Source organism: Heloderma suspectum, chromosome 2, assembly GCF_057233095.1.
Source record: "Heloderma suspectum isolate Gila_16-S chromosome 2, 16-S_ref, whole genome shotgun sequence".
Classification (NCBI taxonomy): Eukaryota; Metazoa; Chordata; class Lepidosauria; order Squamata; family Helodermatidae; genus Heloderma; species Heloderma suspectum.
Window position 1 is genome coordinate 191,973,422 of NC_139459.1, and position 26,949 is coordinate 192,000,370.

The 26,949-nt window shown below is 48.4% G+C and overlaps 1 protein-coding gene across 2 annotated transcripts; it reads right to left on the bottom strand.

Annotated features, from left to right (window-relative positions):
* Positions 1 to 860: 860 nt before the first annotated feature.
* Positions 861 to 20,296, bottom strand: ARF3 (ARF GTPase 3). 2 transcript variants are annotated; one of them, XM_084837006.1, is made up of 5 exons: positions 20,125 to 20,296; positions 15,259 to 15,469; positions 8,962 to 9,072; positions 6,009 to 6,133; positions 861 to 2,624 (listed from the first exon to the last, which is right to left on the bottom strand). In XM_084837006.1, exons 2-5 carry the CDS (start codon positions 15,404 to 15,406, stop codon positions 2,463 to 2,465), a joined length of 546 nt encoding a protein of 181 aa, XP_084693132.1. In that variant the 5' UTR covers positions 15,407 to 15,469; positions 20,125 to 20,296; the 3' UTR covers positions 861 to 2,462. The 2 variants fall into 2 exon arrangements, with proteins under 2 accessions (XP_084693132.1, XP_084693131.1); XM_084837005.1 differs by having other exon boundaries at positions 863 to 2,624; positions 20,249 to 20,296.
* Between the last annotated feature and the right edge of the window lie 6,653 nt (positions 20,297 to 26,949).

Here is a 26,949-nt window from a genome sequence, read left to right on the forward strand (position 1 = left end):
ACCCATCGAAAATGTGAGACAAGGTGCTTATGTAAGACAAGGTTTTGGTGTGGGAAGCATTTTTAGACCCTGGTGTCCTCGATCCTCATTTCGGAGCAGTGAGTGGAACGGAGAGCCCAATATGATGTCCTCAGGGTGGGCAGGCCCCCTTTTTGGATTAACAACTAATGGGATTTAGCTGGTCATCCAATATCCCCCTTCAATACAGGAAGGGAGGGGGCTAAATGCCACTCTGGATCAAAGACACCCCCCCTGCTCACAGAGAAGCACAGCTCAGTTAAGCTGTTTCTAATTAAAGTCAGTGCCTACATGTCCATCACCACTCTGGAGCTGGCCACAGCAACCCCAGCCAAAAGGAAGGACCTTGTATGCTACTAGGGGCAGTGGAGTTGTGGGGGGGGGGGGTGGAGAAGGAAAGGGAGAGAAGCAGAAGTAGGTAAGGCTTTTAAGAATTAGTCACCAGCCAATATGGAGACTTGAGGGTAGTGGGGAGGAGAAAGGAAGGCACAAGTCTAATTTTTTGGTAATATGTAGGAGCCAGAATCTTAGCTCCTAACCAAATCTTACAATCTCGTAATCAAATTTCATGCGGTGCTCACATGAGCAATTAAAACTGACCAACCTTTAATGCACTTTTCACTCCGGATGTGTGCTACAAAGAGAGAGCAGGTGTATGGATTCCACTCCACAGGTGATGTATGTTGTACTCCTAGACCGTTTTGTTCTCCTTAACACAGTAATTCCTAAACTGTGTGCCCCGAGGACAGAAGTGAATAAACCAAATCATGAGGCAACGCAGCACACAGCATGCCCCCCCCCCGCCCCCCAAAATACCCCAAACACCAGCCTGGAGCCAACAGCTACATAAAACAAGTTTAATATCCAATGGGAGTGCACAGAGGTTGTGGTGCATCCAACTGTTCGGGGGGGGCAAGGAAAAACACACATAGGGAGCCATGGCCCAGAGAATGAACTCAGAAAGAGGAATGGAAATCACTTTACACCAAGCAAAGGGAGCTGAAGTTGGGGTGGGAGGAGAGAAATAGAGGAAATACATAATTACCAGGATGGGGGAAGGGAACACACAGTACCAACACTGTCCAGAGGCAGGGAGTGACCTGAAAGTTACATGCAGTGACCTGGGTTTGACCCTAATACAATCATTAACCCTTGAAAATTAAAAAGGGGGGGAAATGACTTCCCCCTTTCCCCTAGCATAGATAAGGAACCTTTCAAGAGCAGGAGTGTGTCTGAGGGTGGCAGAGGAAGGAGGGAATGGCCTGTCGAAAGGGGCGACACCTATGCCATAGGCAGCAATGAAAAAGCCTTCACCCTTGCAAAGCTCCCAAAGGGAAGTAAGAGCAGATTGGTGAAAACTTTTAGCAGCTGCCCCTGCATGGGCGCACACATCCCCCAAATAGATAGAGCAGGCCAGGCAGGGAGTTACATCTGCACAGGTAAGCTTTTGGAAGCACTGGTCCCAAATCTCCTGCAGCAGCCCAGACCAATGCCCATCAATGGCGGTCCGCTTCGGGGGGAAAGTAAAGAGACAACGGAATGCATGGGTCTCAGGAGAGACGGATTATTTACTGAGGGCTCCAGCGCCCTTTGGTCTGAGAGGGTGGAATGCAAATGGTCCACTTCATCAGCAACAGAGAGTCGCTAACCACATAAGTCACTAATGAGCCTGTTAACAGGGTGATCGATGGGGAAGAAAAAAGAGCAGGACGTTCAGTATTGCTGCAATCTCATTGTTGCCAGCAGGGGGTGCTGCCCAATGTAAACAGGACAGAAAGAATACCTATTTGGGGGGACAGAATGATGTAGTACATGCCCCTTGATCAAGGAGAAAGAGAAAGGGACCTTCTGCTCATCTGAATCCCCGATTCCTAGAATGCTCCCCCCTTGCATTCATTGGGCTCTGCCTCCTTGCACACGGCGCAGCCACGCACAGCCCCTTTTGCCTCCCGCGTTCCTCCAGCCCTCCTGCACCAACAGCACACGAAAGCAAGAAGCAGCTGCCATGGAGTACCGGTCACCCTCCGGTCAAAGAGAGCCAGATTTCGCAGACCACTAGGAAATACAAAACCGACCAACAGAAAGAAAGAAGGAACAGAAAATAGAAAGGAAGAGAAAGAAAGGCCACAGAATCGGCACCTGACCCCCACTTGCCCCAACCCACCCACCACACCCATATATTTTATTATCTCTATATATATATTTATCACACACGCACGCGCACACACAGAGACCGTGCAAAAAATCCTGGCGGAGCCAGAACATGAGAAAGAGAGAGAAGAAACCAAAAGTCAACCCCCACCCAGCCCACCCCCACAGCAACCGGTGCCGGCAAGGAAAAGCAAACCCAACAGGGGAAAGGAAGGTGGGGACGGGGGGTGGGGGGATCAACCCAAGATGGAATCGACAGCGAGGGGCTCTGGCCCGCCACCCTCCTGCTGCGCTCATTTCTTGTTCTTCAGCTGGTTGGCCAGCCAGTCCAAGCCCTCGTAGAGGCCGTCCCCGCTGGTGGCGCAGGTGGCCTGGATGTACCAGTTGCGATGGCGCAGCGAGTGCAGGCCCAGCTTGTCTGTGATTTCAGCCGCGTTCATGGCGTTGGGGAGGTCCTGGGGGAGGAGGCAGGAACGAAAAGGGCTGGTGAGAGGCAGGAGGCCAGAGGCACCCTCACGCTACCGGAGGGTTTTGCTTTTTGGACAACCAAGTTGAAGAAGCTTCAGGACGGTGCTCTTGGAATCAGCCAGTGTGGTGTAGTGGCAAGAGATCTGGGACTAGGAGCTGGGAGATCTGGGTTCTAGTCCCCACTCGGCCATGGAAGCTCACTGGGTGACTTTGGGCCAGTCACAGACTCTTAGCCCAACCCACCTCACAGGGTTGTTGTTGTGAGGATAAAATGGAGAGGAGGATGATAATGTAAGCCGCCTTGGGTTCCTTGCAAGAGGAAAAAAGGCGGGGTAGAAATGCAATAAAATAAATAAATAAATAAATAAATATTAAGAGCCACGGCATCATGCAGCTCTTAATATCCCTCTTCCTCCGGAGCAACTGCGCCCGTTCCATCGAGGTAGCTGAAGCTAGACGCCATTCTGGCCACCTCCCTACACAACATGATAGCCAAGCCACGGCTCAATGGCAGAGCACGTGCATTGCATGCAGACGGTCCCAAGTTCAATCCCTGGCATCTCCAGGTAGGACTGGGAAAGGCTCCTGTCTGAGCACTGGAGAGCCATTGCTGCCAGTCAGTGTCGACAATACTGGGCTACCCGGCCCAAGGCTCTGACTCGGTATAAGGCAGCTTCGTGTGTTCCATGTGAACCTCCATTAAGAAAAACTTCTGTTTTGTTTTGCTGGGGATCCCATCTAGCCTACCTGGTCCTCAGAGCAAGCCAATCTTTCCTGTCTCAGTCTTTTGGCTTCTCTATTAGCTCTTCCTACAGTAGCTAGGTTCTATACAGGAAGGACTTTGCATACTTGGTGCTGAAGAAAAATCCAATCTACACCAAGGAACCTTGCATATCTTTGCTTACTTTGCATCATTTATTTTGCTACTTCCATTTGCAGGAAAGGCACAGAAACCCTGCTGGTGGAATGCCAGCTCGTGGCTCACCACCACCACCACCACCACCACCACCACCACACATCCAGTTTGAGATTTCACCAAGGATTACCCCGGGGCTGTGCATACTCCTGCACCCACAAATAAATATTCAGTGCCAAGGTAATTGGAATTATGGCAAACATTGGCACCCTGGATACATTGGCCTGTTATTGCACTGTACACTCCGGTTAACTGCTGATGCCTTCCTCCAGGTGCCCCTGCCATCTGAAGCAAGGCACATGGGGACCAGGGGTAGGGTGTTTTCAGCTGTAGTGCCCCACCTTTGGAACTCTCACCCCGGAGAAGCTTGCCTGATGTCTATGCTGTAATCTTTTCAGTGCTGGGCAAAGACCTTTCTACTCCCATGCTTAAAAAAAAATAATTTAAAGGACATTTACACCTGATTCTTACTTTTAGGGCGCAATCCTAACTAGATAGGCGGCCGCCTATCCAAAGCAAGGCAGGAGAGGCATGGGGGGATCGTTCCCTTCACGCCTCTCCTGCCATGCCATTTTTCGCTAGACAGCCGACCGGGAGAGGAAGCTGCTGTACAACACACTGGATGTGCCATATGCGCAGCTCCGCTCTCCCCGCCTCAGAACGCCTCCCAGCCCCGCCCCTTTTCACTCACTCCGTGCCCCTCTTGCAAGCGTGGCAGACAGGCCTTCTCCGTGCTGCCTCCGAGGCAGCACGGACAAGGGGGGAGGTCAGATTTCTGGGAACCGACCTCAGAGCACAGGCTCCCAGGTTGGTTCCTGGAAATGAGCATATCCTATGGCCTTCTAGACAGTGTCTAGTGGCCATGTGATTGCTCCCTTAATTGTGTCAATATGTGTCTCATTCTACCCCTAAACCACACTGAAAATGAAAGCTAAGTGATAGTATGGAAATATTTTAAATATTATTTTGCATAATTCATGCAGAAATTGTTGATATTTTGTGTAATTTATTCTGCTTCTGCTAGTCACCAAGAGGGGCAAAGAGCTATTATGTAGGGCATCAAAACAGCAACTGAAATCTCATTCACCACCTCTTTTGGCCTCCAAGATGTAGCCAGGCTATGTCCACATACTTTCAAGCATGCTTTCACAACCATAAGGGCTAGAAACGTGTTTTACACGCACACACACACACACTCTAGACAGAAGCTGAGGTTCCTAGGAAACAAAATTCTGCACCCAATACCAGAGCCCACTGCTATTCTGCATTTCCACAGAATCAGAGTAGTTTGCTTTATCCCTGGGGTCTCCAACATGGTGCCCACGGGCACAAGACACCTCTCCTGGTGCCTGCCAGAGTCCCTGCCTGTTTTGATTTTTATTTTATTTCTTAAGATTTATTTCAACAAATATGTTTTTTTTTTTAAACTGGAAGGCTAGTACACTGCAAAGCACAGTGCTGTCCTCCAGTGCCATCTTTATTTGGGTTCAAAGGAATGCATTTTGTGTTTTGGAGCTCAGATGCCACCACTGTCGTAGGTTCTTGGGCAAATCACTTTTCTTTTAGTCTCACCAGTTTGTGTCTTCTGGAAAATAAGTATTTTGAGACCAGCCATGCCTACCATGGCAGCCATTTTATGAATGAGCAAGCCCCCCCCCCCCCCCGCCGCCATTTTTTGAGAGCATCCACGACACTGAAAATTCAGATGTTTTCCATAGACCCAAAAAGGTTGGGGACCCGTGCGTTATCTACACAAGCTTATATTTGCAGCCACATGAGCGTGGGGTTTGTTATGGTCAATGCTGTACCCAATAACAATCCCTCACTTGCACAACATACCTAGATCTGCTTATCAAACATGACTGCTTTTTAGAAGGGCATAGAAGGGGGGGCGTGTAGGGGGGAAGATTATGCGTGGCAGATGCAGCTTAGCACAACTGATAATCTTGCTCTGACTAGGAAACCTGGCATCTTTCACCAAGCCCTTTGAGATGACCCATGCCCAAGTGCGCAACCAAAGGTTCCAGAGTTTTCCCTACAGCAGCCTCTGCCCAGCTGGTACCCTCTAGATGCATTGGACTATAACTCTCATCATCCTCTGCCAGCACAGCAGTACCACGCTGGGGACAGCTGCCCTGGAGGATGGGTCAGTCACACTGCATGGCTCCCAACACTATCAAGTCCAGGCTTCCAGCAGGCCAAAATGTCACTGTGTGTTCCTCTCCAAACCTCAGTGCCAAAAACATCTAGCTCCTAAGAGGCAGGAAGTTAGAGAGGAGGCAATCCTTCACCATCCTTCCCAGGTGGAGACCTTCCAAATTTGCTCAGTCCACCAGAGAAGCTTGACTGCTGCACACACACCCACATGCACGCACGCGTGCACACACACACACACACACACACACACCCTAATCTCCAAGGCTCAGAAACACCCCTTCTCCCACCCTGGACCAACCTGCTTGTTAGCAAAGACAAGGAGAACAGCGTCTCGCAGTTCATCCTCTGCCAGCATCCGCATTAGCTCCTCACGTGCCTCATTCACTCGCTCTCGATCATTGCTGTCCACCACAAAGATCAGACCTGAAAGAGAGAAGGCATTGACACAAGCCTGAAGCAGAGGAAGAATGCATGCATGGTTTAAAAAGGGACATATTGCAAGCAAAGCATGAAGAAGGAGAGAGTGGACGTCACGTCTGTCTGGACTGGAACTAGGAGCCTACAAAAGAATGCAACTGCAGGTGGAGGAACTCTAAGGATTACAATGGCCAGTCCAGTGTTCAAAAGATCTCGCAATCTGGACAGGGAAAGGTGGGGATACCAACCAATCCCCAACGCCATGTCTTCCAGGGGGACGTGGAAGGAAAATGTTAGCCACTGGAAACTCACACCTCTTCTGCTAAAGAAGTCTACTGGGAAAAAAAAAAAGGGCTTCAAGAGGTCTTCCCAACTGGGACACCTCATTGCAGAAAGACTGGCAGATGGTGCCAAACAGAAAAGTTTTGGGTTGACAGCAGTGAATGTCTTTTTACTTGTCCCCCACCCAAAAAACACAAATGAGTGAAGTGGCCTAGTTTTCAAACCTGAGGTGTAGAATTATGTCCTGAATGAGTATACCATGTTTAAATGTTCAAGTGCATTACCTGATTACAGACCAACAAAAAGAAATGCAAACATGTGAGTTAAACCAAGGCTTTTGAATCTGCCAATTAATCTCCACCCTTCACCAAGAACTGCCAGGCAGGATGCGGAGTTCAATGAATGGAAGACTCACTGACAATTTTTTGGATCTTGACTGTGCAGTGTTGGGGTTATCACAGAACCATAACATTGCAGGGCTGGAGGTGATCCAATGGATTGTGTTGTTCAGCTGTGCTTAGGGTTCACCCTGAACCAAGCCTACACCAGTCTTGAAAATCAGACAAGCAAAATAACTAGGGGAAACTTTGGAAGACACCTTCCTGCTTGTCACCTGGAGGCAATTCTTAAATCACCACAGGTAAGTGGCTATTTAAAAGCCCTGTCCTGTTCCTCAGAACCACATCTGCCAGATGCCTATTTTACTGCTTAAGAAGAAGATTCTTCTGTTTCTTTAGACAGTGTGTTGCACTTCCCGTGTTCTTATCGTTAGCAAGAACTTCTTCAATTTTAACCTAACCTACTTCCATGTTGATTATGGCCACTGCATAATCCTAATCCTCAGTGGAGCCCAAGACAGTCACTCCGAAGGGGACCCCAGGAATTTTAGCCACACTTTGTTACTGACATTCATGGGATGCTCCCAAGTCACTATGCTTCTCTTTGGAACGGAGAGATCCATCCACCGGGGATGCCCCCCCTGCTACTGGATGAATCAAGGGTGCCAAAACTCAGGCTCTGGGTCCCAATCCAGTCCTCCAGGGCTCCTCAGATGGCCACGTCTCTTCCCCTGGCCCCCAACTTCTGATAGTTAGGTGGTTTCCTGGCTTTTGTGCCATCACCCCCCGCCGCCCGTTCTAAAAGGTTGAAATGCCTCTCTTAAGTGACTGCAGGAAGAGCATAAAGCTAAAATATGCTGGAATTTTGACCCTGCCCCCCTTGTCTTTGGCTCCACCCACCACTGGAATGCAGCCCTGGAAAGTTACTCTGAAATGGGATTTGGCCCTCAGGCTGAAAGAAGCTCAGCATCCCTGGTTTAAGTGACTGTTTAAAGAGCTGCAGGGCTCTACTGAACTCTGTTGATTCACTGCTAAAAAAACCAGCCATTTCAAGTTGCTGCTCCAAGTAAACCAAATATGCAAACAGTCCCCAAGGATGAACCCACAAATCATGTTTATAAATTCTTATTATCAGTTAATAAATATGATATATGGGGTCTTCAGCAGGAATGGGCAGGGAACTGGAATGTCCTGTTTTACCTAATCAATGGACTGCCATTTTGGCATCTGTATCTGATATGTCTATGGACCTCCAGTTATGTCTTATTCAGCAAAAAAGTTTTGTTTCAGGTCTACTGGATGTCACAACGCCTCTTAAGGTTTGTCTAACTCGGCTAATTGTTGGAGGTGTAATACAGTTAATGCTTCTTTTATTCATATGTTTTGGAAATGCCCAATCGTTGCCTCCTTTTGGGAGGAAATTATTGTACGGATAAACTTTGTACTGGAAAGCTCTGTGATATTTACTGATGCACATGTTCTCTTAAATTATTTACCTGCTTCTTGGAATGTAACACATGGTCAGTGTAAATGGATTTACACTGCTAAAAGACTGATGCTACAACACTGGAAGGATAAAAGCTCACCTCCTATAATGCAATGGATTAATGAACTAATAACACTAACAACATTTGAATGGGTGGTACATAGGCACCTCTCACGGATAGACAAATACACGGATAATTGGTCTGCTTTTGTTGAAGCTTATGCAGAATCTCCTGTGTTTTGCAGAAAACTGTACTTAATGGAATATTGATATTTTTATATGTAATTTTTTATTTCTGTTTTTCTTCTTTTTCTCCACAATTTGTCTTGTTTTGTTAAAACCACAATAAAAAAATTAATAAAAATAATGCAATGGATTGACGATCTAACAACACTACCAACATTCTGAAAGAGTGGTATATAGGTGCCACTCGCAAATGGATTTATATTTAGACATTTGGGCTGCTTGTACTGAAATTTATGTGTAATCTATTCCTTTTTCCTTCAAAGAAGGCTGTAATATTTGAAACCAAGCCCTTTAAAACATGTAGTTACACTTACTTTTTAAATTGTTGTTTTTGTTTCTGTTTTGTTGAAACTTACAATAAAACACTGATTAAACAAAAGCTTGCTAGCATGAAATGTGGGGCAGGGGGAGAAAGAGAGAGAGAAAGAAACTTTGTATATCCCCAGTGGCAGAAGGCCACCCACTTCTTCCTTTTCTCATACCTTGTGTGTTCTGGAAGTAATGCCGCCACAGGGGCCGTATCTTGTCCTGGCCACCAACATCCCACACGGTGAAGCTGATGTTCTTGTACTCAACCGTCTCCACGTTGAACCCTGAGGAAGAGTGGCAGGGTCAGAATCTAGTTCTGCAGAGCAGAGAACTCGGTCCTGCTTGTGAGCCCAGGAGAGTAAAGAATCAGACAACCTAAAGGGCCTCAGCAGCAGGGTCTCACCGGTCACGGCCAGTTTATGCCACTTAAAGACAAACACATGCAGTATTAATGTGACTTTGTGTATGGATACAGGTGTGTTGGAGACCCTAGGATTTAGCAGACTGACCTGTTTTCTCTTCAGATACTGTCACAGCCATTTCCAGCATGAGACCTAAAGGGGATGCTCTTTTGCTGACAACTGGAATTTAAAAAGGGACCTTAGCTTCCAGCTCACCAGCAAAAAATGCTCAGAAGTGAACATGTTACCACAGAGAAGCTTTAAGCACATGCTACCCAAATTCACCCCTTTCCATGTAGAATCCCAGCTACACATCAACAGTAGGTTTCAAGCAACCACAGGCTCTACTATGACTAACTCTTAAATATTCTCAGTGATGAGTCACCCCTTGCGACATAGTTGGGCAAAAATCAGAAGGTGCAACCCATGAAGCACCACTGCTACACAATCTGTCCCTTTCCACAGGGTTCCGGCACGAGCATTACAGATGACTGGAAGTTGCGCAGCAACAGCGCACAGCCAATCGCACTTGCAATACAACTGGAGCTCCTCAGTGTTTTTCCAGCTTCTGAATATTTACGTTTAGGACAACGCTATGTTTCCAAACCTCCCTTTGCACCCACAAAGTTAACTCGCTTTCTCCCCATGCTCCTCTTTTTTAAAAGTAAAAACCAGATCAACCTATTGTAATCCAAAGATTATGAGGACATATCAACAGCAGCTAGCCATGAGAGGGCTGAAATGGAACCTCCAAGCTGAGGAGCAGTGTTTGAATAACTTTTGAATAACAGTTGCTGGGAGACCAACAGTGGGGAAGATTGTTACCCTCGTGCCATGCCTGTGTTCTCCCTGAAAGCACCTGGCCAGCCACTGATGAAAGCAGGAATCTGGACCAGACAGACTAGCCTCCCCCAACATGATGAGCCAGCACGCTGGCTGGGAATTATGGGAATTGTAGTCCGACACATCTGCAGGGGATGGCTGAGATAGATCCAGCTGCACTCTTATGTTCTTACTGCTCCAGAGGGCTTTGAAATGACTGTGTATATCAGAGGTGCTGGAGGGTTGGAGCAACTTCCCATCCTGTCTTACCCGCTCAGTTCCATACCTAACGAGGAACAAAATTTCAGCTACCTACCCCAATATAGCTGCCTTCCAAAGCTAGAGATGAACCTTGGAACTAGAGATGTAAAATCTCTGTAAAATCCGCCACCACCACCAGGTCTTCCCTGCGAACTTCTGCCTGGCAGACCACCAGTCCCTGCAGGACCAGGCCCTTAGGTATCAAGCCAGCTGTGCTGCTTCCACCTGCCCCTTCCTGGAGGGGCTACATAAGCTGGGTGGCTGAGGTGGCCTGGGAAAGGCAGGGCCTGCAGGAGAAGCTGCCATCACCAGGGAAGAGGCATGCCTGCTGCTGCACCGCCTCCGCCACCACTATCACTACTGTGGACTCCTGCCTGGCATTATTTTTAAGGGGATTTTTTAATTGTTGTTTTTTTGTTTTTGTTTTTTTAATTTCTGGGGGATTCTGTTATGTTTTTAGGGGTGGGTAGCCTGCCTGATACGCGGGAGCGAGGGGGCATGTGCCCACCTGATGGAGGCAGTGGGGGGAGTGTTGGGGGCCAGAATATACCGAGGCTGGGTGGCAGGCGCTGGCAGAGCGCTAGGGGCAGGCCATGCCAGGTATGGGGAACAAGGGAGAGATGTGTAGTATCTGTCCCCCGCTCTGGGCCTGTCCAGAGCCAAAGGACGGCTAGGGAAGGCGTGACTCCATCTTCTGGCCTTTGTTTGCTGCTCTGCAATGCCAGGTCTGTTACCCAGAAAACCTCCCTCATCCATGACATGATCCTGGATGAGGGTGCAGACCTGGCATGTATTACGGAGACCTGGCTGGCAGAGGCTGCTGCTCCAACCCTTGCAGCCATGTATCCAGCTGGATTTTCGTATGCACAACAGCCAAGGGCTGGGGATCGGGGAGGGGGAGTGGCTGTTATCTACTGAGAGTCCTTGGTCTTCACCAGACCCCCTCTCCGGGAGACCAAGGTTGCTGAGTGCATGTACTGGAGGTTGGGCCCGAAGGGCAGTCTGGGGATTCTGCTCGTGTACCGTCCACCCCGCTGCACGACTGACTCCCTGGCCGAGGTGCTTGAGGTGGTCTCTGATGTGCGTGTACAGTCCCCTAACTTACTGGTGTTGGGGGACTTCAACGTACATTCGGAGGCCATCCTCACAGGAGCACCTCGGGACTTCATGGAGACCATGGCCTCCTGGGAGCTGCACCATATTCTAACTGGGCCCACCCATGTAGCCGGTCATGCACTAGACCTTGTGTTTGTTTCTGGAGAAGCGGGGAGTGATCTGGAAGTCGGGGGTATATCCACCACCCCCTTGTCATGGTCAGATCACTATCTGGTGACATTGGACTTCTCGGTTCCACAACCCCTCCGCAGGGGTAGAGAACCCATTAAAATGGTCCGCCCCAGGCGCCTTATGGATCTGAATGGATTCCTGAACGTGCTTGGGGATTCTCTGGGGCATGCCAATGGCCACTCGGTCGAGACCCTGGTGGGTGGTTGGAATGCTGCAATCACTGGGGCATTAGATCAGGTGGCTCCGAAACGCCCTCTCCCCCTGAACAGGGCTCGGACTGCACCATGGTTCAATCCGCGGTTATGAGCTCTGAAACAGGAGGTGAGATGGCTAGAGCACCGGTGGCGGAAGTCTCGCTCCAAAGACGATCAGACACGGGCTAGAGCTGTATCTTCAGCCTATCACGTGGCGGTGAAGGCAGCAAAAAAGGAATATTATGCTGCCTCTATCGCGTCTGCAGAGTGCTGTCCCAAGAGGTTGTTACAAGTGGTCTGGAGCCTGGTCGGTCCTGTGGCTCCGGAACCACTGGAGCATTCTAAGGCCTCCTGTGAGGCCTTGGCAAAGCACTTTGCAGATAAAATTGATGGAATTAGGAGTGTTACCCCGCACGCAGTGGATACAGTTAGTGAGCAAGAGGCGGCCTGTGGCAAATCGGTTTTGTGGGATTGGCTCCAGCTTCTTCCTTCTGATGAAGTGGACAAGGTGCTTTCATCTGTAAGGCCGACCACCTGCTTACTTGATCCTTGCCCATCTTGGCTCATTATGGGCTGCAGAGAGAGACTGGGTGAGGGGATCAGGGCAGTGGTGAATGCCTCCCTTGAGGAGGGAGTGATGCCATCAGCCCTCAAGGAGGCAGTGATAAGACTGCTCTTAAAGAAGCCCTCCTTGGATCCCCAAGTTCTGAACAACTTTCGCCCAGTCTCAAATCTGCCATTTTTGGGCAAGGTGATTGAGCGGGTGGTGTCGATGCAGTTGAAGGCACACTTGGAAGAAAGTGATTATCTAGACCCATTACAGTCGGGCTTCAGGCCTGGGCATGGGACAACAGCCTTGGTCGCCTTGGTGGATGATATGAGGAGAGCTCTGGATAGGGGTGAATGCTCCTTCCTTGTTCTCCTCGACCTCTCAGCGGCTTTTGATACCGTTGACCACGGTATCCTCCTGGACCGCCTGGAGGGGTTGGGCATTGGAGACACCATATTGCGGTGGTTCCGGTCCTTCCTCTCCGGCAGGTTCCAGAGGGTAGGACTGGGAGAGGAGGTTTCGGACCCGTGGCCACTCACTTGTGGGGTGCCACAGGGTTCCATCCTCTCCCCGATGCTATTTAACATCTATGTGAAGCCTCTAGGGGCTATCAAGAGGAGGTTTTGGGTGCGGTGTCATCAATATGCAGATGACACGCAGCTCTACCTCTCATTCAAATCTTCACCAAGGTTGGCCGTAGAATCCCTGTCCAAATGTCTAGAGACAGTGAGTGGCTGGATGGGGAGGAATAAGCTGAAGCTGAACCCTGACAAGACCGAGGTACTTTTGGTGGGAGACAAGAGGAGGCTGGGGGATGTTGATCTGGTGTTGAATGGGGTACGGCTACCCTTGAAAGACCAGGTCCGCAGCCTGGGGGTCATTTTGGACTCCCAGCTGTCCATGGAGGCTCAGGTGTCAGCTGTGAGCCGAACAGTGCTATATCAACTCCATCTGATATGGCGGCTGCGCCCCTTCCTTCCCGACCATCTGCTCCCATCGGTAGTACATGCCCTGGTCTCCTCTCGTTTAGACTACTGTAATGCGCTCTATGTGGGTTACCCTTGAAGACGGTTCAGAAGCTGCAGCTGGTACAGAACATGGCGGCTCGCCTGATTAAAGGCAGCCGCTGGCGAGATCACATCACTCCAGTGCTGAAGGAGTTGCACTGGTTACCAGTTGTTTTCCGGACCAAATTCAAGGTGTTGGTTTTGACCTTTAAAACCCTATATGGTTCCGGCCCAGCCTATCTTAAGGAGCACCTCCAGCAACACCAGACAGGCCACTTAACAAGATCAGCCTTGGATGGCCTTCTCTCTGTCCCATCAGCCAGGACAGCTAGACTGGTAGGGACGAGGGAGAGGGCCTTTTCTGTGGTGGCCCCCACTCTGTGGAACTCCCTCCCTAGGGAACTCCGCCATGCCCCCTCTTTAATGAGCTTCCGCCGTGCATTAAAAACGTGGTTGTTCAGGCAGGCATTTGGGGTGGGTTAGGGTATTTTAGAAAACATTTTTATTGTAGAATTTTATTGTCTTAAACTGTTTTATTATATGTTGTACATTGCCCAGAGTGGCTGGGTGACCAGCCAGATGGGCGATTAATAAATTTAATAAATAAATAAATAATAAAATCTCCAGAAATTTTGAAGCCTTGGGGGGAAAAATGTTTTTCTGAAAAAAATTGAAATTTAGGGAAAAATTGAAAAATAAGCAATACTTATTTTTTTAGCACCTGTTACAGACCTAAAGTTACTTTGTTATTTTAAGACAGCCTTTCCCAACCTGGTGCCCTCCAGATATTTTGGACTTCAGCCTCAGGCAGGATTGGCAATGGTCAGGATTGTTGGCCACTGCGGTCCAAAGCATCTGTAAGTCCAAAACACCTGTCTGAAAGATGATAGTTTTATGAGCAAACCAAGTTACACATGACATATTTTAGGTTCCTAGTTTATGTCTGACCAGAATGTAGTTCCTGAAACATCTGAATCCTCCTAGAAGCCAGAAGAAGCAGGAAGAACTGAAGGCAGAAGAAGACAAGTCCAGAAACACAGGACTCTATAGAAAAAAACCCAAACTGTCAAGAATGTATATTTTCTTCCATATTATGATATGGTGACTACTCACATGTTGGGAAACTGAGCATGACTTGGAACATCCCAAAATGTCTATCAGTAAACGATACATTGGAACAATGACTTTAATAAGAAATGGAAGAAATAACAATGCTGAGAACCTCGCGGAGAGGATTAAAATTTGTTTTCCCCTCATGGCTTCATTATTTCCAGACATTTTACATCTCTAGCCTTTCTATAAAAGTCTTATTACATAGTTCTTAGAAATCATTTGAGGGGAATAAAGGCTAGGTAACAATATATGAACACCTTGTCTTACATTCTAAAGGAAAATATTTCATAATCCAAAGCTGTTCAATTTTTTGGAAAAAAACAAACACAGTCTTTGCGGACAAACGGTTTTTCCGAATTCTCCCAGTTTTTCCCCAGCCCTTCACATCTCTACTTGGAACGCCAATAATACATCACATTTGGACAAGCCACCAGCATCCCCAGGAGCGCTTTGTGTCCCCGCACATGAGTGTGTTTTAAGTTTCACTTCTGATCTAGCTATTCCCAGCTCCGTGAGTCACACTAATTAACCCTGCTGTGTGCCCCATCAGGGAAAGAAAAGAACTAGAACAAGTGACAGAGAAATTGCTCTAACGTGGACCAGACCACCCCCACCCAGCCACCCACCCCAGCTTTCTAAGAATCAGGGCCAAATCCCAGGTGCAGTAAGGAAGAGGGGACGGAAAAGGGAAGCAAGGGCTTGCTTATATTGCTGACCTGAAGTGACAGTCATATGACCAGTTTCATCATGCAGCCGTCACATGACTACAATGCCACCTTCAAAAAGGAAGGGGTGGGGGAATGCACTTCTCCACGCTTAAGCCTAGAGACCATACCAATAGTAGGAATGGTGGTGACAATCTCTCCCAGTTTGAGCTTGTAGAGGATGGTGGTCTTCCCAGCAGCATCAAGCCCCACCATAAGGATGCGCATCTCCTTCTTGCCAATCAGGCTCTTCAGCAAGTTGCCAAAAATATTCCCCATGGCAGCAGGTTCAACAGCGCAGGACTTGGCTTCTTCTGTCCAGTCGGTGTCAAAGGACGAGTCCTATGGAAGCGGAAAGGGCTATTAACAGGAGCAATGACAGCTCCTCCCAGAATGTCTTAGGAGACAAAACACAACCAGAGAAACAGGTCTGAACTGTCTTGAGACCAGCCCATCAAGGACTCATAGGGTTTGCACAACGGTGGGGAAGCTGTGGCCTTCCAGATGCTGTGACCACTGGCCATCCTGGCTGGTGATGAGGATGGGAGTCCAACAATATCTGGAAAGCCTCATGTCCTGCAACCCTGTGCTAGCAGGTCCCAAAAGATGGTAACTCTGGCAAAGTACAATGAATTATGCATCTTCCTATCAGGCTTATGGATTTAAAACTTTCTACTGGCTAAGGCTGAGTTCACACACACAAACACAAAATACTTGATTACACTCTAGAAACAGCTTCCGTTGGGAGTTTGTCAAGCCCCTTTCTTTGCAGGTCTTCAGGAAAGCCCTGAAGACCCACCTGTTTCCCCAGCCTTCCAGTAATGTCTGGCCTGCCAGTTTTATTGGTAAGTTCTGTTTTCATGGATTTTTATTGAATATGATCTTATTTTTTATTGTATCTAAATGTGTGCTTTTTATCTTGTACGCTGCCTTGAGAGAGTTCTACCTTAAAGGCAGCCTAAAACTAATTTCAAATATATGCACATTAGGCAGCCAGTCATTAAGTGTACTGTTAATGGATTCCATTGAAAGACTTGTATTTGAGGCAATATGAGGAGATACTGAAGTTCTCCATGATGTGGCATCTGTGAGGGATCATTCTCACACACAAGTTGTTATTTGACATGTGAATCTAAGAGTCCCTTGGGAAAATCTTTCCAATGGAATCTTCTTTCAAGCAGAGGAAGGTTCTGCTGAACTGAAAGCCACACCTTCTGCAAATGAAGCCAGCTTCACAATCAAAACTCATAGAAGTGACTAGCCTGCAACATTTTTACACTATTCTGCCTATCCACACAATTTGTTACTCATGTGTGGTGCTGAATTCATGTGTGGTGCTGAACTGCCTAAAAGATAATGCTAAACTCTTTTCCAGTTCATCAAGTCTTCCCTAGTTGGTGCTTATCCGGAGGAGATTCTTACTTGCTACAGGCAAGCAGGCTACTTATGTGCCTCACTATTACTCTGCCCTCCCTTCAATGGTCATGGAGAACTATTCCCACTTGAAGATTTATCACACAGGCTTAACAAAGCCCATTTCTATCTCCTCTCTTTGCTCTCCAATAAGCACTCCCCAGTGTCCGCCCTCGAGCAGGGGTGAGGAACATGTTGCCCTCCAGATATTGTTGACTCCCAATCCCATCACCCAGCCAGCATGGCCAATAGTCAGGGATGATGGGAGTTGGAATCCAAAAACAAACGCCACATGTTCCCCACCCCTGCCCTAAAGGAGCTTACAATGCAACTTCCAGCATAATCTAAACAGCATAATAAGAACAATGATTTCCTTTGCTCAGCAGTATCACATTACCTTAACATTATCTGAACTTCTTGAAAATTTAGATAAGCATAAACTTCCTCAGGTTAGTTTTCTGTGCATACCTAATTCCCCCAGTGTTGTTACTTTCCCTAGAACTTTCCTCCAGAAATATCTTACAGAGGCTCTGGACCTTACAACTCAAAAAGGAGTCAATTTGATCAAGGTGGCTCATGACCCGATGCAAGTGGAAGCCAACAACAAGCAGTCTCTGGCCCAAAGCTGCCCCACCAGTTGCCAATCTAGAAACTAAGGAGGACAGTGGCACCAGGGAATAACATCTGTGAGAATCCGACTTGCTGACAGACCACACTGGTGTAGGGGCAATGTCCTCTGTAGCCATTTCACGAGGGCCACGCAGAGGATCCCACAGGAAAACCAGCTGCAGATCAGGGATCTATAGACTGGAGTGCAAACAGAGAATGCAGAAAACCATAATTTGGGACCTCAACATCTGGGGTTCTCAACGTGGTGCCTATGGGCACCAATATGCCTGCTACCTCTCCCAGTGTGCACCAGGCTCTCCGCCCTCCCGATTTTAATTTTATTTCTTAAGATTTTTAAAAATTATTTTTTACCCTGGGAGTCTGGCATGCTGCAAAGCCAAGTGCATCCCTCCAGCACCATATTTACTTGGGTTCAAAAGAGTGCCTTGTGCTTAGGTTCTTAGGTTAGCCTCACCAGCTGTCCTTCATGGAAATGGGTACGTTGTGACTGGCCATGCCCACCATTTTTTGAATGGGCAAGCCCAACCCCCCCATGGCAGCCATCTTGTGAGAGGACCCATGACACTTTTGGGTTGGTGCCCACATTTCCAGATGTGCCCACTAACCAGGAAAGGTTGGGGACCCCAGCTCTGCATCATCTACACACACGCATAAAGGAAACGAAGAGGCCTAGATCCTTCCTCCCACTGCATCACTGTGATTAGCCTACAGAGCTCTGCCAGAAGTACTGGCATAGGGCAGTAGTTTAGTTCCAGCAGGATGCAACTAAGATGTTCATCATGGGCTACTCCAAAGAGAACCAGGCCTTCCCCATTAGGCAGCACCAGCAGGAATTACAGTGCCCATAAATCTGCTCTCAGTGCAGATGGGTTACACACCATGGCTGCAGTGCTCAACAGTCTCGGGAATGATACGAGTTGCGGTCCAACATGAGCAAAGGGCTGGACGTGCCTGATCTCGGAAGCTAAGCAGGGTCAGCCCCGGTTAATACTTGGATGGGAGACCACCTGGGAATCAGGCTTCCTGCACTGAGCAGGGGGCTGGACTCGATGGACTTGTAGGCCCCTTCCAATCCTATGATTCTATGACCCACATTTGGAGGGCACCAGGTGCGGGAAGGCTGATGGGAGGCTTTTATTTCTATGAACCTGTAAGGAAGCAGGCCGGAGGCAATGGCATTTATATACCTAGTTTTGTTTCCCATAAGTCCTATTGTGATTCTCATTTGTTGACCAGGACAAAGTCTGGAGGACATACAGGCTACCCTGCTCTATATGATTACCAACAATGGCTGAGAAGGGGGATAAAAACCTACCACGCATGCCCTAAACTTCTGGAAGTTAATGGCATATGTGGTAATTGCTTGATGCCATTCTATTTTCTTCACCAAGTATAGGTGGTTAGTCATGGGCAGAAAAGAATATTGAGCTGAACATGAAACTGGTTTGATCCAGCAAGGCTATGCCAGAGTGCTACTTGTTTCAAGAATGGGGCCTACAAGACTACAATTCCCAGAATGCATTAGCGGGCAGAGGTATGTACCCCAGGAAGATGGGAACCTCAGATGATGTTGCTATGTTTCCATAAAGATGCAGCCCAGCTTGGAAGAGTGCAATGCCTTTACACCTCATAAGTTGCTTAACACTGTTCCTATCTATGCATCACTAACATTCCACTGTCCCAATAAAGAAAGCTCTATCTAGTGAAGGAAGGAACTGAGATAAGACCTGTGCCTGGGTGGGGAACCGTATCATAATCCAGAGACGGCACTGGCAGCAGGGTGGGTTTGGCACTGCATCGTCAGCACAGACCTATAAGGGATCCTTTCTCCTGTGTCACAATAATGAAAGGCAAAGGGGGGGGGCACGTGCCAGGCACTGCCCGTCACACTGAACATGCCAGACAAGACCCGTATGGCAGCATTCGTTATTGCTACAGAGCTTGGCCAAAAGCCACATCCACAGGGTCAACCATTTGACAAGAGAACTCGAGGAAGCCTCTGTGGGATCTCAGTTCCTCTCGCTCTCCCCCATCCACAGACGACTGGACTGAGCCAGAGACAAAAAAGGGCTCACTAGGCTCTACTGCCCTTCCAAAACCCTAGAAGTCTTGGATCCCCCCCATATCTCCCTTTGACTCAGCTTGGAAGCCTCGAGTGTGGGAAGGCACTGACACATCCCAGAAGCCCAACTCCTGTTGATGGTGGATGCTACTGGCGCCCCCTTCAGCCAAAGAGCATTAAGTGCTTCTCCCGCACGGTTCCACTCGAGGTTTCCGAGGCCCGCGTTTCAGCTTGCAGGCCTGACTACTACGACACCTCCGCCAGGTATCGCCACTGAAATAACGACGACATCGGCAGGCCTGGAGACCGCTTCACCTGGCCGCGCCTCTGCGCTCCCTTCTCACCACGCCGCGAGCGCAGCACCCGCCGAACGCCCGAGGCGAGTCCTCCTGCTCCAAGCGCCCGGCGCCCCCACCCCACCCCACCCCACCCGCAGCGCAGGACGCGCCGCCGCGAGCCGCCGCCGCCCCTCTCAGCACCCCGGCGCTCGCGAACCCGGCGCGGGCTGCTTGGCCGCCGGGGCAGCGCGAGAAGCCGGCCACCCCCACATTGCAACGCGCGCGCTCCCGTCGCCTCTCGAGCGGCGGGGCTGGAGCTCACCCTCCCCCCTCCGCCGGCATTGCACAAGCCACATTCACCCACTCGCGGAGGTGACACCCCAGAGCCACTCGCGCCGCCCTTCCCAGCCCTCCCCCAGGGCTCCAGCGGGGCAAAGGCAGGGGCAGCCTTCACGCGCTCCCGTCTGTCATCCGCTCGCCCCGGTGCAAACCCGCCCACCGTCTTCCCGTTGCCGCAATCCCCCCTCCCTCCGGTCTCATAGGACCTCCGCAGAAGCCCCAGCCGGCCTGCGTCGCTCCCCGCTGCCATTCAGCCAGCCAGCCAGCCAACCAACCTCTGTTCCCCTGAAGCGGCAATATTCCTTCCATCCCCCCCTTCCAGGTCACTTGCTGCTGCTGCTGCTGCTGCTGCTTCCGCCGCCGCCGCCCCCGCAAGGCGAGCCGGGCCCGAGCACCCACCTGCTCCTGCGCGCGCGCCCCTCCGCCTCCTGCTGCCCAGCTGACTCTGCACTCTGAGCCCCCTTCCAGCCGGAAGCGCCAGCAGCGGCAGCAAGCAGGCAGGCCTGTTGGACACGACGTTCTCGCGAGAACTCGCCACCCCCTCACCGCGATGGGGCGGGGGCGTGCGTGTCGCGAGACTTCCCGTGCTGTCATTGCCATAGTAGCGGCTGCAGCGATGCATAGGAGGGGGGAGGTGAGAACAGCCGGAACTGCTGTTGCAGCGGAGTGAGTCCCGGAGATGCATGGTCGGGTTGGGGTGGTGGTGTTGTTTTGCGCTGGTGATAGGCACGGGTGAAAAGGAGAGCTGTTGCATTATTTTCGCTGCGGTGGTGAGGCGATGCACAGGGACTTCTCAGCCTAGACCGCACACACAATCTGGCCTTTCTGTTGTGCCTTTAACAGTAGCCTGACACGTAGAAATTTAGAAGATGAAACTTTCCGTGGCATGGAAATGAAGTGATGGGAAAAGCTTCAAGGGTGGATACTGTCATTATATAGTTTAGACGCTAGGTGGTGCAGGACTTAATTGTATCCCGGTGAAGTGGGAGTTCCTTGCTCCTATTCTGTTGTTGTTGGAGAGAGAAGTTAATGTCATTATCTAGCTTGGTAAAAGAAGTCAAGTTTTTAAACCCAGAGATTCCTAACAAAACTAGTCAAGAACTCTCATTCCAACCCCAGAGAAAAATCTCACTCCAAAGTAGCCTGACCTGGAAAAAGATGCCACCTCAGGTTATGGAAGTAATGAACATTTTTTATAACCGGCACAATTCAGTGTAGGAACGATCACATTCAGAGTCAGGATGTGGGGGAATAGTTTATATCAAAGTTAATGAAGAAAAGACATGGCAGACTCCAACCATGGAAAAATGGAACACCTAGATCATTATGGGTTGGATCGAGACTTATTCATACTTGGAGTAGACCCACTGAACCAACAGGATTTAAGTTGACTAAAGTTCAATTAAGTTACTGATTTCAGTTGGTCTGCTTAAGTCTTGATCCATCCCATTCTGTTTATCCTGTTGTCAAAGCCACTATTCCCTCATCTGTGGGTTACCAACTTGAGCAGGACAACTGGTACTCCTCAGCGGGCTTGTTCAGTTGCTGATCTTTATTATAATGGGATTTAGGGCACTCTCTGAGGTGTTGCACATTATTACCGCCGCCCCCCAAGCAATTCTTCTGATAGATGCCTGATTTGGGACTGCAATCCTATACCCACTTACAAAGCCCCATTGAACTCGATAGGATTACTTCCACGGTGGCTTAGTGGTTAAGACGCTGAACTGCAGACTGTAAGGTCGGCAGGACAGCAGTTCGAGACCCGAGTGCCGCGTGATGGAGTGAGCTCCCGTCTTCAGTCCCAGCTCCTGCCAACCTAGCAGTTTGAAAGCAAGAAATTGCAAGTAGATAAATAGGTACTGCCTCGGCAGGAAAGGTAACAGCGTTCCATGCACCTCGGTGTTCAGTCATGCCGGCCACATGACCACGGAAGCGTCTTCGGTCAGCGCTGGCTCTTCGGCTTAGAAACGGGGATGAGCACCGCACCCTAGAGTCGGACACGACTGGTTGGGGACACCTTTACCTTTTTATCCTTTTTATAACAAGGTAAGAGTGAATAATGAGGGAGAAGAGCGAAAAGGGATATCTTCCTTCCACTTTTTATGGACTTTGTCAATGGCATATTGAAAAGGAAAGGGTCTAAGTAGATTGCTTTCTTTCTCCCATTTACCCCAACCTGGAAATTCCTATGGCCTTATCTTGTGTGCTGGAGCCAGGCACCAGCCACTGGTTTATGTAACAGCCTTGGTCCAAATGTTTATGAGCAGCAGTAGAAGCTGCTGGTTTAGACGATGGCCTCAGCGTGTATGTGAATGTGTACACACAACATATTGTATGTGAATGTGTACATATGTGTATATTGTATGTGAATGTGTACACACAACAACAGGCTATGCAGGTTGCACCTGCTAGCCAATCAGATAGTTGTTATAGCTAGCTTTGACAGTAATGCTCAAAAGAGGCAAAACTTGAATTCATTCCCTCCCAGTCTCCACGTCACAGTTTGCCCTTGCTGGATCAGGCCACGTGCTCCCACTGCAACAGGAAATGGGATGAAGGGATGAGTCTTGGAGCAATTCAAAGACCGCCTATACAACAATGCAGAGGTAATTTATAAGTAAATAAACAAAACCCATTATTTTTGCTGTCCTGATCCAAGACTATACCTTTTAAATACTTTCATTTCCCCAACCAAGCACCTGTGGTTTGAAATACACTGGGCTTTGGTTAAAGGAGTATGTCTACACCATTCTGTGGACTGTCTTCTTACTGTGTTCATTTGGGAATCTCCCTCTTGCTGGACTACCTTTTAAACCATGAGCAATATGGCACAGATGCCCTAGCCTTTCAGAGAGTGTGAAGATACCAGCAGACCAATAACAGTGGCCTGCAGTCCAGATTTTGTAGCATGCAAGTAATGCACGATTGATTCATGGGCTGGCACAATTCCCATGTACAAACTGACTTGCAGCATTTTTCCAGTGCAAAAACTTAGGAATAATCAGGAATAGCAAATAGATTCAACAGATCTAATCCAATTAAACGTCTTTAACTGAAGTCCACTTCACTATTGGCGTTCTGAACAGCTAAGTTCAATAGGAACTTAACGACTAACAATTCTAGGCATGTCTACTCTGAAGTAAGTCCCATTGAGTTAAATGGGATTTACCCCTAGGTAAACCTGTATAGGATTACAACCAAAGCTATTGACAAACCTAATTTATATTGGTTGTATACCACTGTTTTGTGTGTAGCTTCCACCAAAGAATTCTGGGAATTGTAATTGGGAGAAATGTTGAAGATTCTGTCAGAGATACCTATCACGTGGCTTTCTCCATCCAAACTACTATTCCCAGTGCCTCTTGGGAAGAGGGTTGTTGTGGTTCATTCCTTAAGTCGTGTCCGACTCTTCGTGACCCCATGGACCATAGCACGCCAGGCCTTCCTGTCCTCCGCTCTCTCCCAGAGCGTGCTCAAGTTCATATTCATTGCATCGGTGATGCTATCTAGCCATCTCATCCTCGTCCCCTTCTCCTCTTGCCTTCAATCTTTCCCAGCATCAGGGTCTTTTCCAGTGACTTTTCTCTTCGCATTAGGTGGCAAAAATATTTGAGCTTCAGTTTCAGTATCTGTCCTTCCAATGAGCAGTCAGGGTTGATTTCCTTTAGGATGGACTGATTTGACCTCCTTGCAGTCCAGGGGACTCATAAGAGTCTTCTCCAGCACCACAGTTCGAAAGCATCAATTCTTCGGCACTCAGCCTTCCTTATAGTCCAGCTCTCACAGCCATACGTTACTACTGGGAAAACCATAGCTTTGATTATATGGACCTTTGTCGGCAAGGTGATATCTCTGCTTCTTACTATGCTGTCTAGGTTGGCCATAGCTTTCCTCCCAAGGAGCAAGCGTCTTTTAATTTCATGGCTACAGTCACCATCTGCGGTGATCTTGGAGCCCAAGAAAATAAAATCTGTCACTGCTTCCATTTCTGACCCTTCTATATGCCAGGAAGTGATGGGGCCAGATGCCATGATCTTCATTTTTTTAATGTTGAGTTTCAAATCAGCTTTTGCACTCTCCACTTCCACCCTCAACAAGAGGCTCTTTAGATCCTCTTCGCTTTCTGCCATTAGGGTGGTATCGTCTGCGTATCTGAGGTTGTTGATAATTCCCCCAGTAATCTTAATTCCGACCTGTGATTCATCCAACCCAGCGTTTCTCATGATGTACTCTGCATATAAGTTAAATAAGCAGGGTGACAATATGCAGCCTTGTCGTACTCCTTCCCCAATTTTGAACCAATCGGTTGTTCCATGTCTGGTTCTTACTGTTGCTTCTTGACCTCGTACAGGTTTCTCAGGAGACAGGTAAGGTGGTCTGGTACTCCCATCACTTTAAGAATTTGCCAGAGTTTGTTGTGATCCACACAATCAAAGGCTTTAGCGTAGTCAATGAAGCAGAAGTAGATGTTTTTCTGGAATTCTCTTGCTTTCTCCATGATCCAGCGAATGTTGGCGATTTGATCTCTAGTTCCTCTGCCTCTTTGGAACCCAGCTTGTACTTCTGGTAGTTCTCAGTTCACATACTGCTGAAGCCTAGCTTGTAGGATTTTGAGCATAACCTTGCTGGCATGAGAAATGAGCACAATTGTACGGTAGTTTGAACACGCTTTGGCATTGCCCTTCTTTGGAATTGGAATGTAAACTGACCTTTTCCAGTCTTGTGGCCACTGTTGAGTGTTCCAAATTTGTTGGCATATTGAGTGCAGCACTTTAACAGCATCATCTTTTAGGATCTTAAATAGCTCAGCTGGAATACTGTCATCTCCGCTAGCCTTGTTGTTAGTAATGCTTCCTAAGGCCCACTTGACTTCACTCTCTAGGATGTCCGGCTCAAGTTCAGTGACCACACTATCATGGCTTTCAGGGACATTCAGATCTTTCCTGTATAGTTCTTCTGTGTATTCTTGCCACCTCTTCTTAATCTCAACTGCTTTTGTTAGGTCCCTGCCTTCTTTGTCCTTTATCATGCCCATCTTTGCACAAAACGTTCCCTTGAGATCTCCAATTTTCTTGAAAAGATCTCTAGTCTTTCCCATTCTGTTGTTTTCCTCGATTTCTTTGCATTGTTCATTTAAGGCCTTCTTGTCTCTCCTTGCTATTCTCTGGAACTCTGCATTCAGTTGGTTGTAACTTTCTCCTTTGCTTTTCTCTTCCCTTCTTTCCTCAGCTACTTGTAAAGCCTCATCAGACAGCCACTTTGCTTTCTTGCATTTCTTTTTCTTTGGGATGGATTTCGTTGCTGCCTCCTGAACAATGTTACGGACCTCCATCCATAGTTCCTCAGGCACTCTGTCTATCAGGTCTAATCCCTTAAATCTATTTGTCACCTCTGCTGTATATTCATAAGGGATGATTTAGATCATACCTGAATGGTTTAGTGGTTTTCCCTACGTTCTTGGGAAGAGGGAATGACTGTTAAATCAGTTTAAACCTACAGCCTGGAAATACTTTTGTAATTAATTTATTGTGCCATAAGCTGTTTGAGGCTGTAGCTTGCTTTGTGGGGTGAAATGGTCTGGAATGTTTGGTAGGATGGTAGGGACAGATTTAAAGTAATTTGTTTTTGTATTGGAGACAATTTGTTCCAGGGAACTGAAGGCAGTTTGAAAGAGGGGTTGCTGTTCCACTGCTTTCACTGGCGGTAAAAGGTTTTTGCAAATGTTTGAGACAATACAAAAACCTGCAAAACATGTTTGACCAGAGAAGAGAGTGAGATGAAAGGATGTGTGTGTAAGCCATGGGAACCTGTGTGTCTGTGTGTGTCTCCTTTCAATGCCTCTCTACATTCAGGGGCGGATCTTCAGGACAACTGAATGAGAAGCGTGTTGGAGTAGCTCTCTGAAAATCTATTGTCAGTCTCCAGCCAGAGTTGCCTCTCTCCAAAGGAGGCCTACAGCACACTCCTATTCACCTTTACTCATTGGGTTCAATGGGGATTACTCCCTAATAAATTTGTTTAGGAATGCAGCCTAGCAGTGCAATCCTAAGCATATCTACTCCAAAGTAAGCCCCACTCGGTTCAATGGGGCTTACTCCCTGGTAGGTGTGTAAGCTGAACTCAGTCAGGCTTACTTCTGAGCAGGCATGCTGAAGAGTGCACTGCAGTTCAATGAAGGAGGCTACCTTTAGCTTCCCACCACTCAAGAAAAGTGGAGCAGAGGTGCTGCAAGCAAAGCACAAGGCCAGTTGTCACTACAATTAGTACATGGTAGCTGGGGGGGGGAGCGAGGAGGAAGCCACACCCTAGTGACTTCCACTCACAGCATTCCATATCAAGGCAGTCATGAGAAGCCCCACCAGAAGCAACATTCAACCCCTATACGATTTTTGTTATGCCATTGCTGACACATATTTTGGGTGGGTTGGGATAACCTGCCAAAGCAAAATCGTACTTGTGCTGTAGGCATACTGTAAGATGCATGCAGTCATGTGCTGCAAGCTGACAAGGGTGGAAGTTAGCACTGTTTCTCTCACATACACTTACTCACACGCTGCAGCCACATGCTGAGATGGTTGTTAGAACCGCCCTCAGTGTCACACATCTTAATATACCCCCCACCCTGTCACTCACACAGTTGGCTGAAGTTTCCATGCATTCAGACACAACCACTCCCTGCTGAAGTGCACAGAGAAACTCGTGCAGTGAAGTCATGGCTGTGGGTGGAGGCCAAGCTGAGTTCAGCGAGGAGACCTGGTCCAGCCTGACTCACAGCTTGTGGGTCCCTCTTGGGCTGGGACCAGAATGAGGACACTGGCAAATGGTCGAGGATCTCTGCCTTCACAGCACCGAAAGCCCCTCTTCCAGGCAGGTTTAAGGAACTCAGCCTCTGTAGTCTTTCAGGTCATGGGGCAATGAAAGGTCCATGAGTAACGTATGGGATCCCTTAATCCAGGAGTGGGCAACTCGTGGCTCTCCAGATGTTGTTGGACTAGAATTCCCATCATCTCTGATCATTGGCCATGCTGGCTGGGGCTGATGGGAGCTGGAGTACATCAACTGGAGGGCTACAGGCTCCCCTGTCTTAATTTAATGGC